Raw genomic sequence first — 16,229 nt, 5'->3', positions numbered from 1 at the left:
TTGGCCAATCATGTTTATATACTTTGATCACAAGGGGTGCATTTTGGTCGCCTTTCATTCTTTTTTTTGTTACATTTTGTTACATTTTAACTGTATGCAGTTTAGGGTAAGCAGGTTAAATATGATTTTGTGTCACTTTTATCTTTTTTGAAACTATGGTTCAGACTCAACATTGTTTAAAAAAAAAAGTTTTCTATGTGAGGCAATCCTAGAAGGTAAATGGACGCTAAACTGGGCCCAATTTCATAGAGCTGCTTAAAGGCACTGGACACTATTGGTAGTTAATAAAAAAAGATTGTAGCATAAAACCTTACTTGGTAACAAATAATGGGGAGAGGTTGGTAGTAGAACAAAATGTGAGAAACAGCTCCCTCTGAAGTGGAGTAGTTTTTGAGAAAGAAGTAATTTTCCACCAATTTGATTTCGAGACCTCAGATTTAGAATTTGAGGTCTCAAAATCAAGCATCTGAAAGCACACAACTTCGTGTGACAAGGGTGTTTTTTCTTTCATTATTATCTCGCAACTTCGATGACTGATTGAGCTCAAATTTTCACAGGTTTGTTATTTTATGCGTACATACATGTATGTTGAGATACACCGAGTGAGAAGACTGGTCTTTGACAATTTACCAATAGTGTCCATTGTCTTTAAAGGCACTGGACACTATTGGTAATTACTCAAAATAATTTTTAGCATGACAACTTGAATACTTTGGTAACGGGCAATGGCGAGTTGTTGATAGTGTAGAACATTTTGAGAAATGGCTCCCTCTGAAGTAACATTGTTTGTGAGAAAGAGGTAATATATCTCACTCAAATAATAAGACTTCATAATAAAGGTGCCCAGTGCCTTTAAGAATAAAACATGCTCAACAATTTTTAGGCAAAGTAAAAATGAGCAGGATACCAGCCACAGTGAGCAGGGCCCAATTTCATAAAGCTGTTAAGCAGAAAATACTCTATGCTAAGCAAAAAATGGGCGAGGCACCAGTCAAAACAAAGTAAACTTAAGGGACATTTTTGGCTGGTAACCACTTTCTGCTTAGCAATATTGTGCGTGTGCTTAGAAAGTTTTTGTGCTTACAGGCTTTATGAAATTTGGCCCAGGATACATTGAGTCCAACAATTCTTCTACTGGTTCGTATAGAGTGTATGTTATGGGGGTATATGTACTGTACTGTACAACGTATGTATTCTTTAATGTTATTATCTGGTAGAAGTGTCTATATATCAATTTAACAAAATCTATTCCTCTGCTTAAAGCAGCACCAAATCATAACTAATAAATTAACATGCCTTAAAAAGGGACATATCTTTAAACGTATCTGTGTTGTGTGTGTGGTGATTCTGTTATGTCTTAACCCCTAGCAATGATAATAGTGACTATAATACCCCTTACCAATATTCTGCCTTTTCATTGGTTTAGAGCGCGTCACGTGATATGTCTTAGCTTTACTAGACGGCGGCCGTGTAATAGTGCATCGTTTGCCGTGTGATAGTCCGACGACTATCACACGGCGTCATACCCAGACGTCTTTTAACCACCTCGAACCAAATCAGTTGTGCATCTGTGTATCTGAAATGCGCTTACGAACCTTACGTGTACGAAGATTATAAATAGTCTGTTGGGGTGTTATAAAACAAATATTGACTGTATAATAGATAGATACAAAAAATTGAAAGTAAAAAACGCCACCCATCCGCATTATTCATATACCTTATCGCAAATACTGGGGCGCGCGCGTAAAGCTTGGAATTAGGTGCATTGTGGTCTAGCTGGTACCCAAATTTGATCCATATCTATCCCACAATGCACCTCATTCAACAGTCTGCGCTTGCGCATTGGTATTTGCGATAAGGTCTATTATTCATGTAGGAATCCAAAGTGCGCCCTCATTGTTGGATTTGTTCAAAGTTAACTTTTGGTATTGTCACGTGACAATCGCCCTCTTTTTCTATAGACCTTTCTTTTGTTGATAAACAAACCGCCTTGGTTGGCATGGTCGGCCGAATGTTAGTAAAACACTAAATCTTAAAAACAGATGTTTTAACCAAATTCAGCATTTTCTGCAAATTTTCAATTAAATAAAATGCCTCTCACAATTATTTGTTTTGTTTTTAACAAAATCAACAAATTTTGTTACATTGTTACAAAAAATAGCGATCTTTTCTTAATTTGCACTTACGGCTTTCCATAGTTTTCCAATCTGGGTTGGCAAAAACTCGGGCTGTGACGTTGCAAAAGAATGGTCTAGAGCTTCGACTTGGTTGGAAGAGCAACTAATTTATTTGGGCTGTGATTCTCTCTATTTCTATAGAGAGCATGGCTCTGGCCATGCTCCAAAAACCTATTTATATGGGATCAAGTGAGTTGTAGAGATATTTGTGAGTATTATTTTGTGTTTTTACCCTCATTAATGCCCAAATTATTGTGATTTTGTAGCTCTCTATTTGGATCGTTTTATTTGTAAAACCATGTGTGTATGCCAGGCAGCACTGTCACACACGTGCGTCCGTAAGTCTCTGTGTGTGCTGACCTTTTTGTGAACTTCGTGCACTGTGTTATGTAGGCTACATGTAGTGACTAGTGTATACTGTAGTGTTATAACTTTTCGTATGTTTTCTATGGGTTGGAAGTATTAAAACCTGTATATAAATAAGAGATTTTCATATAAACGTCATTGGCTTATTGACTGTTCCATTCATTGACATGTATTTTGGCGAATGCTCGTCCTTTATTAAGTAGGAGGACCGGCTCTCTCCTCACCGTCCCTCTCTCTCTCTTTTTACATTCATTCAATATGCTTCAAAACTGTGTGGCTTCCATTTACTTTTTGAACTAACTTGGTCTAGGTATGTGACATAAAAAATCAACTTTAACCTATGTGAATGAAAAGGAATGCATTTGAAAGAGCTTAAAAAATACTTTCATATGGTAAAAAAATCATCTCTGTAGAGTGAATACTAATGAAGTTATGATTTTTTAAAGATATTTAAATATTAATTAATGATGGACGTCATTGTTTAAAGAAAAACAAAAGAAATTGTGTGACCCAAACTGAAGCATTTTGTGAACAAATTGTCATAACTTTCTTAATACTGAGTATATTGAAATAATTACTGTTTTAGAAGACAGACCATCACAACACTTTTGAATGATGAGGAGTTTACAAGCAAATCGTGCAATTACTTAATTTATTAATTAATTAATTATTATTGAGCATACTGTCATTGGGATCCTTCACTACAGCATTGGACGCCATCATGTTGGTACTTGAAATGAAGCTCTTGATAACCATTCAGTTTTGTCAAATAATGTTATTGACACTTATTATATTTAATTAATTAAATTAATGAGACTAATTAAGAAAACGAACATTTTGTAATAGAAAAGCGCTCCCCGCGAGTCAAGATTTGTAAGTAAAGGACCTTTGAAAAAAAACAATCCAAGAAATAATTCAATCAATTAATAATAAACTAATTAATTAATTATTTTCCCTACAAATATGCCCCCTAAAGAAAGTAAAAGAAACAAAATAGAAGACTAAGATAAAGAAAAAAAGATCAAATGAAAATGGAAAAACAGAAGAAAATAATTCCCACAACAAAGAAATAACATAACAAACATATTAAAAGAAAAAGAAAACGAACTTTGTGTCTGGGAAATTATAAAACCCCAAAAATCGAAACAATCTTATGTTTTCCCTTTGTTGTACACGTCACAGACAGCATTAAGCCAATCACAGTGCAGGAAATGGGTCACGTGACCAAAAATGCCCCGAAGACCCCAAAATACAAGCCTTTTAAATCCAAATCCATCCACTTTATTAATGCATCATTTCGATAAAAACAACTCAAATCTGATATATAACTTCATAATTTTCACTTTGAATGTACTTTTTGCGATAAAAAATGAAAAATTAACGTATATTTTGAAGGACAATTGTACGGCGAAATGCACTGAAAATCGACTCGGGTCATTTTTAACTTTTGTGTACCAACTTTGGCAGTGCCCAAAAGAACCACTGCGATTCATTAGATTAGGCCCAGATTTGGCACAAATATAGAGTAATGTATGTACTACAGGGATATTTGATGTTTAAAACGATTTGATGTTTATAATGAAGAGATTTTGCGCCAAAAGGTTTGATGAAAATCTTCGCCGCTTCACAGTATCGCACAAACAAAATTCAAGATGGAGGATGAAGAGTAGCTTTTCAACTACGTCATCAGGTAGGTCTGGTTCCTAACCGCCCTAGTGTACAGATGCTACGCGCGATAGTCTGAACGCATCGCTGCCTGACTGACTCAATAGCCGTGTGCACATAGCTAGGCCGATACACAGACTGGGTTCGCGACGGGAAGTCACATACCTACTTGGTCTGCCAAAAGCCATTGGGGCCCTTCGTTAAGGGCAACTCTTATAAGTTACCCCTGGACCCACACTAATTTGCTGTCTTCACAAAACCTAGCACCGGCCCCTGGCATAGTTGCTTAGACTTAACCCTCCTCCTGACTGCGAAGAGGAGGAGGGTTATGTTATCGCCACTACCCTCCTGGCAAAAAAGTGTCCAGTGGGCTTGTCGTAATCAGTTGCAAAACTCAACAATCATTTATAAAACTCATATTTTCAATTACTCTGTGCCTTCAGGACGTCCCTAAAGTAAGGCTGTTTTATTTACCAGGGGTGGATTTCACAAAGGGTTAGGACTAGTCTTATCTCGAGTTAGGACCAGTTACTCGTCCTAACTTAGGACACTCCATGCAATTTGTATCCTCCTAACTCTTTGTGAAATCGACCCCTGGGCTCTTTTGTAAATATTTTGCCATGGGTTACACAGTGAAAGTGCATGTTTGATAAAAGAGCCACAGTTGTTTTGCTTACAGGCTTTATGAAATTGGGTTCAGTTCAACTGAAATATTTTTCATTTCTCTTCATTAAACCCACACAGATAATCATCATTCCATGTTACCAGTGACCAGGATACCAGCCACTCTGGTTCTCTTGTTCACGTTGGTCCATATTCATGCTCGACATACTACAATACTCCCAGGTGTTCCAGACTTGTCGGATACCAAGATGTCGTACAAATACATTGATAAGTTAAGTCTATCGAACGACCATAGACGAGAGATTCAGGAGATACTGCAGGGCTTTGACGCCCAGCATGAAAAGCTGCTAGCAGAGTACCAGGCAGAGAAATACAGACCGTTCACCATCGGTAAGAGATAGTCATAGATTTTATTGTTTGCAAAAGATAGTTAAAGACAGTGGACACTATTGGTGATTGTCAAAGACCAGTCTTCTCACTTGGTGTATCTAAACATATGCATACAATAACAAACCTGTGAAAATTTGAGCTCAATTGGTCTTCGAAGTTGTGAGATATGAATGAAGTAAAAAACACCCTTGTTACACGAAGTTGTGTGCTTTCAGATGCTTGATTTCGAGACCTCAAATTCTAAATTTGAGGTCTTGAAATCAAATTTGTGGAAAATTACTTCTTTCTCGAAAACTACATCACTTCAGTGTGAGCCGTTTCTCACAATGTTTTATACTATCAACCTCTCCCCATTACTTGTTACCAAGTGAGGTTTTATGCTGATAATTATTTTGAGTAATTACCAATAGTGTCCACTGCCTTTAAGACCTAAAATTGGGTTTCCAATTTCTTCAGAGTTCAGGGCAAAACTCTTGCTTTTTCTGTGTGCTTTCTGCCTAACCTCTCTCTCACACTTATTTTCACTTTGTTGCTTCTGTTACAAGGGGTGCTACAAGGGTGTGTTTTTGCAGTCATAACAATATCTGATTCGGTTGAGTTTGCCATTGTTTAATCACTGGCCAATGACAGAAGCAGATTGTTAACGATTGCCAAATTGCAACCCAAGTTTGTGTGTGTTGTGTTGTAATTCAGTCTGTGAGAGAAAGACTCTGCTAGGGTCGAAGCGTCGGGCCATTATACCATATTGGCAAATCCTAAATGTTCTACTTCTGACCAATCTGCCTGCTGCGGCCACGTTACTTGAAGATACGCTTAGCTTCCCAGAAATATCTACTGAGCAGGTAAGTTTAAAGGCACTGGAGGTGTTTGGTAATTGTCGAAAACCAGTGTTCTCACTTGGTGTATCCCAACAAATGCATAAAGTAAACCTGCAAACATTTTGGCTCAATTGGTCATCGAAATTTCATGATAATAATGAAAGAAAGAACACCCTTTTTGAAAAATGTACATTCAGTGTGTGCTTTCAGATACATATGAAGCCTTTTTATTTGACTGAGAAATTACCTCTTTCTTAAACACAAAGACAATGTTTTATCAATAGTTGCATTGGCCGTAAGTGCAGTTTTCCGCACTTAGTTGATCCCAGTTCTGTACCCCCCTTTAACATTTTGCGTTTATCTTCTCTTATGACAGAAAGTGAAGTGTTATCACTTGAAGTACCAAGTTTACATGTCCATTGGGCCACTTAGCAAAGGCCTAGAGCTGCTCAACAAGAATATAAAGCAGCAAAGTCTGGTTGTCTTTTTTTATGCTTCAAAATTTTAATTCAGATGCCCAATTTCATAGAGCTGCTTTCAAAACACAAAAGTAGCTAACACCAAACAATATTGCTTACCAGACTAAGTTTACCAGCCAAGATATTTTGTCATGTGTGCTATCTGTACCTGGTATCTTGTTTGGAATTGCTAAAAGCATGGAGCATTGCTCCATGCTAAAAGCAACAATTTTCTGCTTAAGCAGCTCCCTAAAATTTGGCCCTGGTAAACGTCGTCATATGACATTTTTCAACCAATGGGATAAAACCAGCCTAAATTTATGATTGTTGCATTGCATTCCAGGGCTTCAGCAGACTTCGGAACAGCTAAAGAGTACTTATAAGAGAAGCCATCGCTATCGCTGAGCGACTTGAAGATCCTGTTGCCGTGGCAGATCGCCATGGGGACTTGGGAACCACTTTTCGGTCGGAGGGGCGGTTCGCCGATGCCCTTACCCATCAGAAAAAACAGTTTGTGTTTGCAAAACAAAGAGGCAAGTTATTTCAACGTTTCGATCAGTATGCTCTCTCGTTCATACCTGGGCCCAGTTTCATAGCGCTGCTTAACAGTCGATTTTGTGCTTACTGTGCAATTTCTATTTCATAGCGCTGCTAACCGTAAGCACATGAAAAGGCATGCTAACCTTCCGGTGCTTACCGCACGAAAATAAATGACGTCACAATGCAAATCCATGGTAAACACGCAATGGCCGTCCAATTTCTCTGCTAACCTGTGAAATATGCTAAGGCTTAAGCAAATTTTTCTGCTACAGTAAGCACGCAAATTTGCTTACAGTTAAGCAGCGCTATGAAATTGGGCTCTCTCGTTCATACCTGCTCTCCTTCCCTAGGTGACCAGGCAGCTTTAGTGGTTTCCTGCTTCAACATCGGCTTCACTCATTACTCCATGAGCCCACAGGACTACGACATGGCCTTGGTCTGCCACGCCATACACTTGGAGCTCTCGGACAGGATCGGATATGTTGATAACGTGAACGACCCTCTTACATTATACCTGTTCTTCTTCCCTAGGTGACCAGGCAGCTCTAGTGGTTTCCTGCTTCAACATTGGCTTCACTCATTACTCCATGAGCCCACCGGACTACGACATGGCCTTGGTCTGCCACGCCATACACTTGGAGCTCTCGGACAGGATTGGAAATGTTGATAACTGTGAACGACCCTCTTACATTATACCTGTTCTTCTTCCCTAGGTGACCAGGCAGCTCTAGTTGTATCCTGCTTCAACATTGGCTTCACTCATTACTCCATGAGCCCACCGGACTACGACATGGCCTTGGTCTGCCACGCCATACACTTGGAGCTCTCGGACAGGATTGGAAATGTTGATAACTGTGAACGACCCTCTTACATTATACCTGTTCTTCTTCCCTAGGTGACCAGGCAGCTCTAGTGGTTTCCTGCTTCAACATCGGCTTTACTCATTACTCCATGAGCCCACCGGACTACAACTCAGCCTTGGTCTACCACGCAGTGCAGCTAGAGCTTTCTGACACTGACAGGATCGGATATGTTGATAACGTGAACGACCCTCTTACATTATACCTGTTCTCCTTCCCTAGGTGACCAGGCAGCTCTAGTGGTTTCCTGCTTCAACATTGGCTTCACTCATACTCTATGAGCCCAACGGACTACAACTCAGCCTTGGTCTACCATGCAGTACAGCTAGAGCTTTCTGACACTGACAGGATCGGATATGTTGATAACTGTGAACGACCCTCTTACATTATACCTGCTCTCCTTCCCTAGGTGACCAGGCAGCTTTAGTTGTATCCTGCTTCAACATTGGCTTCACTCATTACTCTATGAGCCCACCGGACTACAACTCAGCCTTGGTCTACCATGCAGTACAGCTAGAGCTTTCTGACACTGACAGGATTGGAAATGTTGATAACTGTGAACGACCCTCTTACATCATACTTGTTCTTCTTCCCTAGGTGACATGCAGCTCTAGTGGTTTCCTGCTTCAACATCGGCTTCACTCATTACTCCATGAGCCCACCGGACTACAACTCAGCCTTGGTCTACCATGCAGTACAGCTAGAGCTTTCTGATACTGACAGGATTGGAAATGTTGATAACTGTGAATGACCCTCTTACATCATACTTGTTCTTCTTCCCTAGGTGACCAGGCAGCTCTAGTTGTATCCTGCTTCAACATTGGCTTCACTCATTACTCCATGAGCCCACTGGACTACGACATGGCCTTGGTCTACCACGCCATACACCTGGAGCTGTCCGACAGGATCGGATACTTGGTGATGAAGTCGCGTGCCTTAAACTGCCTCGGCAAGATATACACAGGTTTGAATATTAAGTATTATAAGTTATCACACACACGCTCATGAATACGGAAAAATTAGCCCTGGCGGCCTTACACTTTCGTAATACTACCGTGACATCCTGGATATCAGGGTACATTTCTGGGGCGGAAAATTTTCAAAGCTTCATAACTCAAATCTTACCTGCAAGAAAGCACTAATTCAACAGATTCACACTCCATGGCAGCATATATTTTTCTGCGGTGGGTTTTGATCGTCATATATTCTTCAAAAATCCGTCAATTTCATGAAGTAATGCAGCTTCCAACGTTAAGGAATTCCCGTTTTTGTTCGTACTCTCACAGTCTGCCGTGTTTACGCAAGATGCGCAAAGCTTGCGTTGCGTTTGTGTGTTAATGCTCTGCAGTCAAGAGTATGGTGACCAAGAATTCATGCGTCTTGCATGCGAATGTATACGCAGACGCACGGCAACAGACAACACTGTGAGAAAACGATAAAAACAGGATTTTTTTTACGTTGGGAGCTGCATTATTTCACGAAAATGACGGATTTGTGAGGAATAAATGAGGACCAAAACCCACCGCAGAAAAATGTATGCCGCCATGGAATGTGAATCTGTTGAAATTAGTGGCTTGTTGCAGGTAAAATTTGAGTTATGAAACTTTGAAAAATGTTCCGCCCCAGTAACAGGCCTCAATAGTTAGGACTCTGTATCTGTGTACAGAGGAAGAGTCCTATATAGGGCTAACGGAAAAATATAGTGCGTCTGCATCTCACATCCAACAAGACCTCAGCCTTGGACCTCTTTGGATATGGGACGTAGTTGTGCTATATTTTTCCTATTGTGCTCTATAAAGGAAGCCACTATCAGATAGCACCCCCAGGGATAATTACTTTAAAGAAGTCAATAATTATTTGAAAATCAAAATAATTTTTGATTTGTGTCTGTTCTTCTCTTCATCATCAGCTCTGAAGGACAATGAGACGGCCATCTTGCTCCTTGTGATATGCTTGGAAGTCCACAGTCAAACGGGAAACCATCGCGGACTGGGCATGGCCTACGGGAACATCGGTACGGTGTACCGAGCCATTGGTACGTTGTGTAATGTTTGTTATTGAGACATTAATGAGACAGTCAGCATTCTCCCTTAAGGCAGTGGACACTATTGGTTATTGTCAAAGACTAGCCTTCACAGTTGGTGTATCTCAACATATGCATACAATAACGAACCTGTGAAAATTTGAGCTCAATCGGTCATCGAACTTAAGAGATATGAATGAAAAAAAAACCTTTAGATGGTTGATTTCGAGACCTCAAGTTCTAAATCTGAGGTCTCGAAATCAAATTCGTGGAAAATTACTTCTTTCTCAGAAACTATGGCACTTCAGAGGGTGCCGTTTCTCTGGAGAAGTGAAAAAGAAAAACGTGAAATCTGTGGATGAAAATTTGAAAATAAAAAATATTAAGAAAGCACTGGGATTGGTAAAAAGAGGTAAAGTTAACAAGAAAAATGAGCAGAGTTTCTGTTGGGCGCGATAATAATAATAAAAATAATAACAAGGTCTTATAGAGCGCACAAATCCACAAAAGTGCTCAGGGCGCTATTACAGAGAAAAATAACAAAGAACAGATTAAATACAAAAGAATGGATCTTTGAAACTTATTTAAAAAAAAACTAAAACACCCCAAAGAAATTAAAAAATAAACCTGATAAAAAAACTAAAAAAACAAACTCAAATATGATTAGAGTGCCACTGCACTGACGTCCTGGGTATAAAGGTTCTTTACAATGTGAACACAAATTTGACTACAATTTTCTTAATTTTTTACCTGATTTGAGAAGTTGAAATTCCGTTCATATATTCATAGTGTCCCTCACTATATTTTCAACGAATTTACAGCTAACAAATATATCCATGGAAGAAATTATTTCCGAAAATATGTCAAAGTTCTGCACTGGCGATGTTGAGCATTGTATACCGCTTGATAGTGTGAGCTCAAGTGCGCATGGCTTTAGAGTGCAGTGCATTGTCTTGACGCTATTAGCCGTCAGCTGGGTAGGTGCCATCAAATCGCCTTCAACTCCTCCAATACACATTTAAAATCCAGAGGCATACAACTGGAAAGCACTACACCTCAAATAGAATTTTTTAAAGTTTCAGGTTGAATTTCGGTTACAAAGTGATTTTTTTTCTTAAAAAATATTTATAAGCAGCAAAGCCGTCTGCCGCCATCTTGCTTTTTCACATGGCTTCTTCTTGTCACATAGATGGACAACAGAGGGCGCTTTCCTGCGCGCATATATTTTTTTCCTAGGACCGATGAGGCCACTTAGCATGCGCCAACTTAACGGCCTCATCTGTCCTGGGAAAAAGATACGCTTTCAGCACATGGAGTCTTGGCACAAGATGTCTGTGCTCGGTATACTATGTTCTGCGCTTTGTGTAAATTGCTCGCTGACTATTATCCATCTGCTTAGTGAGTGGTTGACGCAAAAGTTGATGGCGCCGCCAGTGATCAGTGCAAGAAAGTGTTTACACGGAAGTTAGTGGACTACGTGGGAATGGAAAACGTAAATTTCAATTTTCTTTTCACAAAATATTAACACCAAAGGAGACAATTCAGCAATTTTAAATAACGCGGGCTTGGAGTTCCAACTACAAGGAACATGTGAGTAAAAGTTCAGACTCCCAACTTAGGTAGAAATATTTTTAACAGATTTTTGTAAATTTTTCGCAATGGTACGGGACCTTTGGACTCCGTTGCGTTGCATGCAACGGAGGAGTACAATGCTCTCTTTTCTGAGTTGTTGGCCATTGGAATAACATATCAAAATGATATTTGGTTGTGTTGACGGAGTGGACGACACCAAACGAGTTGACGGCAAGTAGCAGTAGGATTGCGAGTGTAAAGTCAGGTTCATACTTCCTGCAAATGCGAATGCAATTATGCGATAGAACAAATGGTGACGATTTCACATGGCTGTTTAGCACTTGGCAAACTGATGTGAACTATTCCTTGCGAATTTGGGGTGCAAAATTAACAACGCATTCACATTCGCTTTCGCAGGAAGAAGTATGACCCGGGCTTTACACTCGCAATCATCTCTTAACTATTCTCACCCATTCTATTCTCAGGTCCAGACGGACATTTAAAGGTTTACGACTCGCACGTCATCCTCTAACAATGACAATGCGGCTAGCATCAACCACATCGTTGTCTTTCTACAGAGACCTCGGAGTGAGGGAGACCCTGATCTGTTCCCCATCCCCAACACTAAACTCGCAATCAGATCAATTGTGGTTTTACCCTTTACACCGATATGTTAGTACTCGGTACTTTCCCGAGTTCTGTGAAAAAAAAATCACAGGCATATTACTTTGGTGGGATTCGAACCATCGACCCTTGCAGTTATAGAGCAGTGTCTTCTTACCATCCTAAATAAAGGGTTCAAACTGCCTCTAGCTACCAGGCACTCTAGGTGGTCTAGTTTGTAAGACACTGCTACAGATTTGCAAAGGTCCTGGGTTCTAATCCCACCCAAGTAATCGAGTATGCCTGAGAACTCGTGAAAGTTACTCGTCGGTGTAATGGTAAAATCAAAAGTATATGAAATTCTTTATCCCAAATGCAAATTTAACATCTAGTTCTCGCAACCATCTCTTAACTAGTTTCACCCATTTTACTCTCTAGGTCCAGACGGACATGCAACAGATCGACGACACTCATGTCCTCTTCAACATTTTCAATGCGGCTACCATCAACCACATCGTTGTCTTCCTGACCGGGACCGGAGCGTTTCCAGAGGGAATGGGCGGGGCCATCTACTTCAGTTGGCCGTCACCGGAGGGCGAAATGGTCTGGATGTTTCTCGGTTTCATCACCAACGAAAAGCCAAGTGCCATTTTTAAAGTAGTCGGCTTGAAGAAAGGTATGGTTGACAAAAAAATGTAGTCAATATGTTTCATCAGGCCGGTGTGTATATCCCGTTTTATTGGCATAACTGTCACATCTCCACCCGCAAAATATTATGATTACATGTCCATGTACGTGCAAATGGGCAATTCCACGGTCAGTCGCATAACACTTTTCAGTGTCATTTCTCGATCGTGGTGCTAGAAGTTCTGTGTGAGATATTCTTTCCTCTAAGTTTATAGACTGATTTGTACTTGACACCCAAGGCTTTGAATTGATAATTATTAGAAATGTTGTGGGCTTTGTGCTCTGGATGTTATAACGTTGTAAAGACCGGTCAGTCGCATTACACAAAAAGCACATGGTAAAAAAAAACACTTGTCACAAATCAAAAATCTCCTCTATCAAAAAGATTGTGAAAGTGTTACTATATGTAACACACAACTCTTATACATGAGTATCCAACAGGATACTTATAAATGGTCAGCAACTTGAACTTTTAGGTATACATGGCAAAACCATGGTCAGTCACATGACGGTCAGTCGCATTACAGTTTTCCAGGCAATGTAGCCACGCCTACATGGTGCCCAAGCCGAGTTCTGATTTGGCAAAATTGGGTTCATTCCTTGTCAACAACTAAAAATAAATTGGTTTCATATGTTAGCTATAACTTCTAAGTGGAAAGAAAGTTGTGACACAAACTTGATTTTTGTGTGTTATGTCCATGTTTGCTTGGAATTGCCCAAATACCTACAGGAACAATCCTTCTTGCCCAGAGCAAGACTATTGAGATATTCCCTAAAGCTAAGCAAGAAATCATCTTGGTTAGAAGCATTGGACACTATTGATGATTACTCAAAATAATTGTTAACATAAAAACTGACTTGGTAATGAGCAATGGAGAGCTGTTGATAGTAAAAAACATTGTGAGAAACGACTCCCTCTGAATCTGAAGTAACGTAGTTTTTGAGAAAGTAGTAATTTCTCACTAAAATATTTGATTTGATTTCGAGACCTCAGCTGAGGTCTGGAAATCAAGCATCTGAACTGAAAGCACACATCTTCGTACGAACAGGGTTTTTTCTCTTCCATTATTCTCTCACAACTTCAAAGACCAATTGAGTTCAAATTTTCAAAGGTTTGTTCTTTGTGCATATTTTGAGATACACCAAGTGAGAAGACTGGTCTCTGAAAATATTACTAAAGGTGTCCAGTGTCAATGATCAATTTTTGGCATCCAGTGGTTCCACTTCATCAACAACAATGAGGTCACCCAAAGAACGTGTCCGCCCCACCATCAACCAACTAATTCAACACCGCCACTCTGCCTTCTTCGGTCATGTCGCTCGCCTTACCCCATGTACAAGGGTGTTTTTTTCTTTCATAATTATCTCGCAACTTAGATGACCGAATGAGCTCAAATTTTCAAAGGGTTGTTATTTTATGCAAATGTTGAGATACAGCAAGTGAGAAGACTGGTCTTTGACAATTACCAATAGTGTCCAGTGTCTTCAAGCAGCTCTGTGAATTTGGGCCCAGTATCTCAGGAGTTCAGGTTGCGCCTAGCCCTCTATAGGACTCTTCCTTTGTGCTGTTTACAGAAACAGAGTCCTAAATATTAGGGCTTTTTCTGGGGCGGAAACATTTGGAAGCTTTAGTAACATTTGAAAAATGAAAGGGCTGCATCGGATTTGTTGGGTGTCATGACCGAGTGATTAAGGGCATTGAATCTAAGTTCAGGTGGAAAAGTCAGCGGAGTGTGGGTTCGAATCCCAGTCATGACACTTGTGTCCTTGAGCAAGACACTTGACTATAGTTGCTTCTTTCCACTCGGGTATAAATGGGTACCTGCGAGGGTAGAGGTTGATATTGTGTATGAAAAAGCCACAGGTGTGCCAAGGCAGTTCAGGGCTGTATACTCCCCAGGGGGGCTGAGAAAGATTACAGGGATGTAATTTGCCCAATTACCAGGGCACTAATCTAAAGCGCATTGAGATGGTTATTAAAAAATGCGCTGAATAAGAACTTGTCTTTATTATTATTACGTCTTCAATTAATCGTGATGCAATTAAGCCTGGGCGACTATTGCAACTAGTGTCAAAGTCGCAACTATTGATTGCTTAGTCGAGTAGCGACTATCGTTTTTTAACTATTCGGTTAATCGTACCTCCACGACAACTACAACAATAGTCGTGGCTTCCAGCTTGGTGAACCAATGGTGTTGCTCACCACTATTTACGACGACATAATTTACTTACGAAACACAATCAGACATCACGATCAGAAACACAATGCGACTCGATGAGAGCTGTTGATAAAATAAAACATCGTGAGAAACGGCTCCCTCTGAAGTAACAAAGTTTTTGAGAAAGAAGTGATTTCTCACAGAAATATTTGCATCTGCGAAAGACTTCAGGCGTGAAGCCTTTCTCAGACTTCTAAAAAGAATTTTTTCTTCAACTATTTTCTGGAAGTTTGATAATCGATTAAGGCAAATTTCCACAGGTTTGTTACATTTTATGCATACATGTTGGATGGGCATGGCAAGTGCTTGAAAACTGGTCTCTGACAATAGACCGATCCATTAGGCTCCGCCCACGGCGCACATGTGAGCAAGAAAACGTGAGGCTCTCCTATGCCATTCTGCACAACTCGTCCGCCCACGCCAAGCATACGCATGTCAGACTTTATTTGTCAGACTTTGTGTTGCGCAATGGGATGTGATTGGTCAATACGCAATGATGGGGCGGAGCTAAATGGATAGGCCTATTACCAAAGTGGTCCAGTGCCTTTTACTTACTTTTTGTTTTCTCTCCATTTATTTAGACGTCGACTTTGACCAGCTTCTCAGAGTTCTCCATAAAGATGTTGGAGAACTTCTACAACTACGCCTCGTGGTTCGGAATAAACCAGTCGCAGATGACACCCCAGCCAAACGTCAGCTGGATCCCCATGACCATCCTAGATAAATGGTTTCAGAACTTCAAGAAAAAAATGGCGCAGGATCAGAACTTTTGGAGGAAGTAACTGTACTTGTGTAATTTTTGTATTTTAACAATTTTAAGATTTTGGTACTTTTTGTAACACAAAACATAACGTCCACAGATTTACATTAAACTTACTCAGTTTGAAGATAATGATGGTAGAAAGCTTCCCTTACAATATAACTTGCTGAGGTGCTGTAGTTTTTGAGAAATGAGTACTAAAACAAGTCACCAAAATCACTTTCATCTCACTTTCAATGATTGCAAGTAAAAACGTATTAACCAGTTACATGTATGGTATGTTATGGTTTTTACATGCTAATACGTTTTTAACATGCTAATACTGAGACTAAAATAACTTGTGTGACATTGTTTTACTCGTTTCTCGAAATCTGTGGACATTGTGTAAAAAGTACCCAGACCCTTTAAAGGCACTGGGCACTGTTTGGTAATATTGTCAAAGACCAGGGGTGGATTTCACAAAGAGT

General features: G+C 39.9%; 2 protein-coding genes across 4 annotated transcripts; both read left to right on the top strand.

Moving 5' to 3' along the window:
- Positions 1 to 2,271: 2,271 nt before the first annotated feature.
- Positions 2,272 to 7,028, top strand: LOC117299085. 3 transcript variants are annotated; one of them, XM_033782505.1, is made up of 4 exons: positions 2,272 to 2,385; positions 4,128 to 4,233; positions 4,953 to 5,222; positions 6,842 to 7,028. In XM_033782505.1, exons 2-4 carry the CDS (start codon positions 4,203 to 4,205, stop codon positions 6,901 to 6,903), a joined length of 363 nt encoding a protein of 120 aa, XP_033638396.1. In that variant the 5' UTR covers positions 2,272 to 2,385; positions 4,128 to 4,202; the 3' UTR covers positions 6,904 to 7,028. The 3 variants fall into 3 exon arrangements, with proteins under 3 accessions (XP_033638396.1, XP_033638395.1, XP_033638397.1); XM_033782504.1 differs by lacking the exon at positions 4,128 to 4,233 and having other exon boundaries at positions 2,272 to 2,366; XM_033782506.1 differs by lacking the exon at positions 4,128 to 4,233.
- Positions 7,029 to 8,676: 1,648 nt separating this feature from the next.
- Positions 8,677 to 15,856, top strand: LOC117299380. The gene is made up of 4 exons (XM_033782916.1): positions 8,677 to 8,862; positions 9,808 to 9,933; positions 12,535 to 12,772; positions 15,584 to 15,856. Exons 1-3 carry the CDS (start codon positions 8,739 to 8,741, stop codon positions 12,750 to 12,752), a joined length of 468 nt encoding a protein of 155 aa, XP_033638807.1. The 5' UTR covers positions 8,677 to 8,738; the 3' UTR covers positions 12,753 to 12,772; positions 15,584 to 15,856.
- Positions 15,857 to 16,229: the final 373 nt, after the last annotated feature.

The sequence above is a fragment of the Asterias rubens genome, chromosome 14 (genome assembly GCF_902459465.1).
Source record: "Asterias rubens chromosome 14, eAstRub1.3, whole genome shotgun sequence".
In the NCBI taxonomy this organism is placed as follows: domain Eukaryota; kingdom Metazoa; phylum Echinodermata; class Asteroidea; order Forcipulatida; family Asteriidae; genus Asterias; species Asterias rubens.
This window is presented reverse-complemented; position numbering and strand designations above follow the sequence as displayed.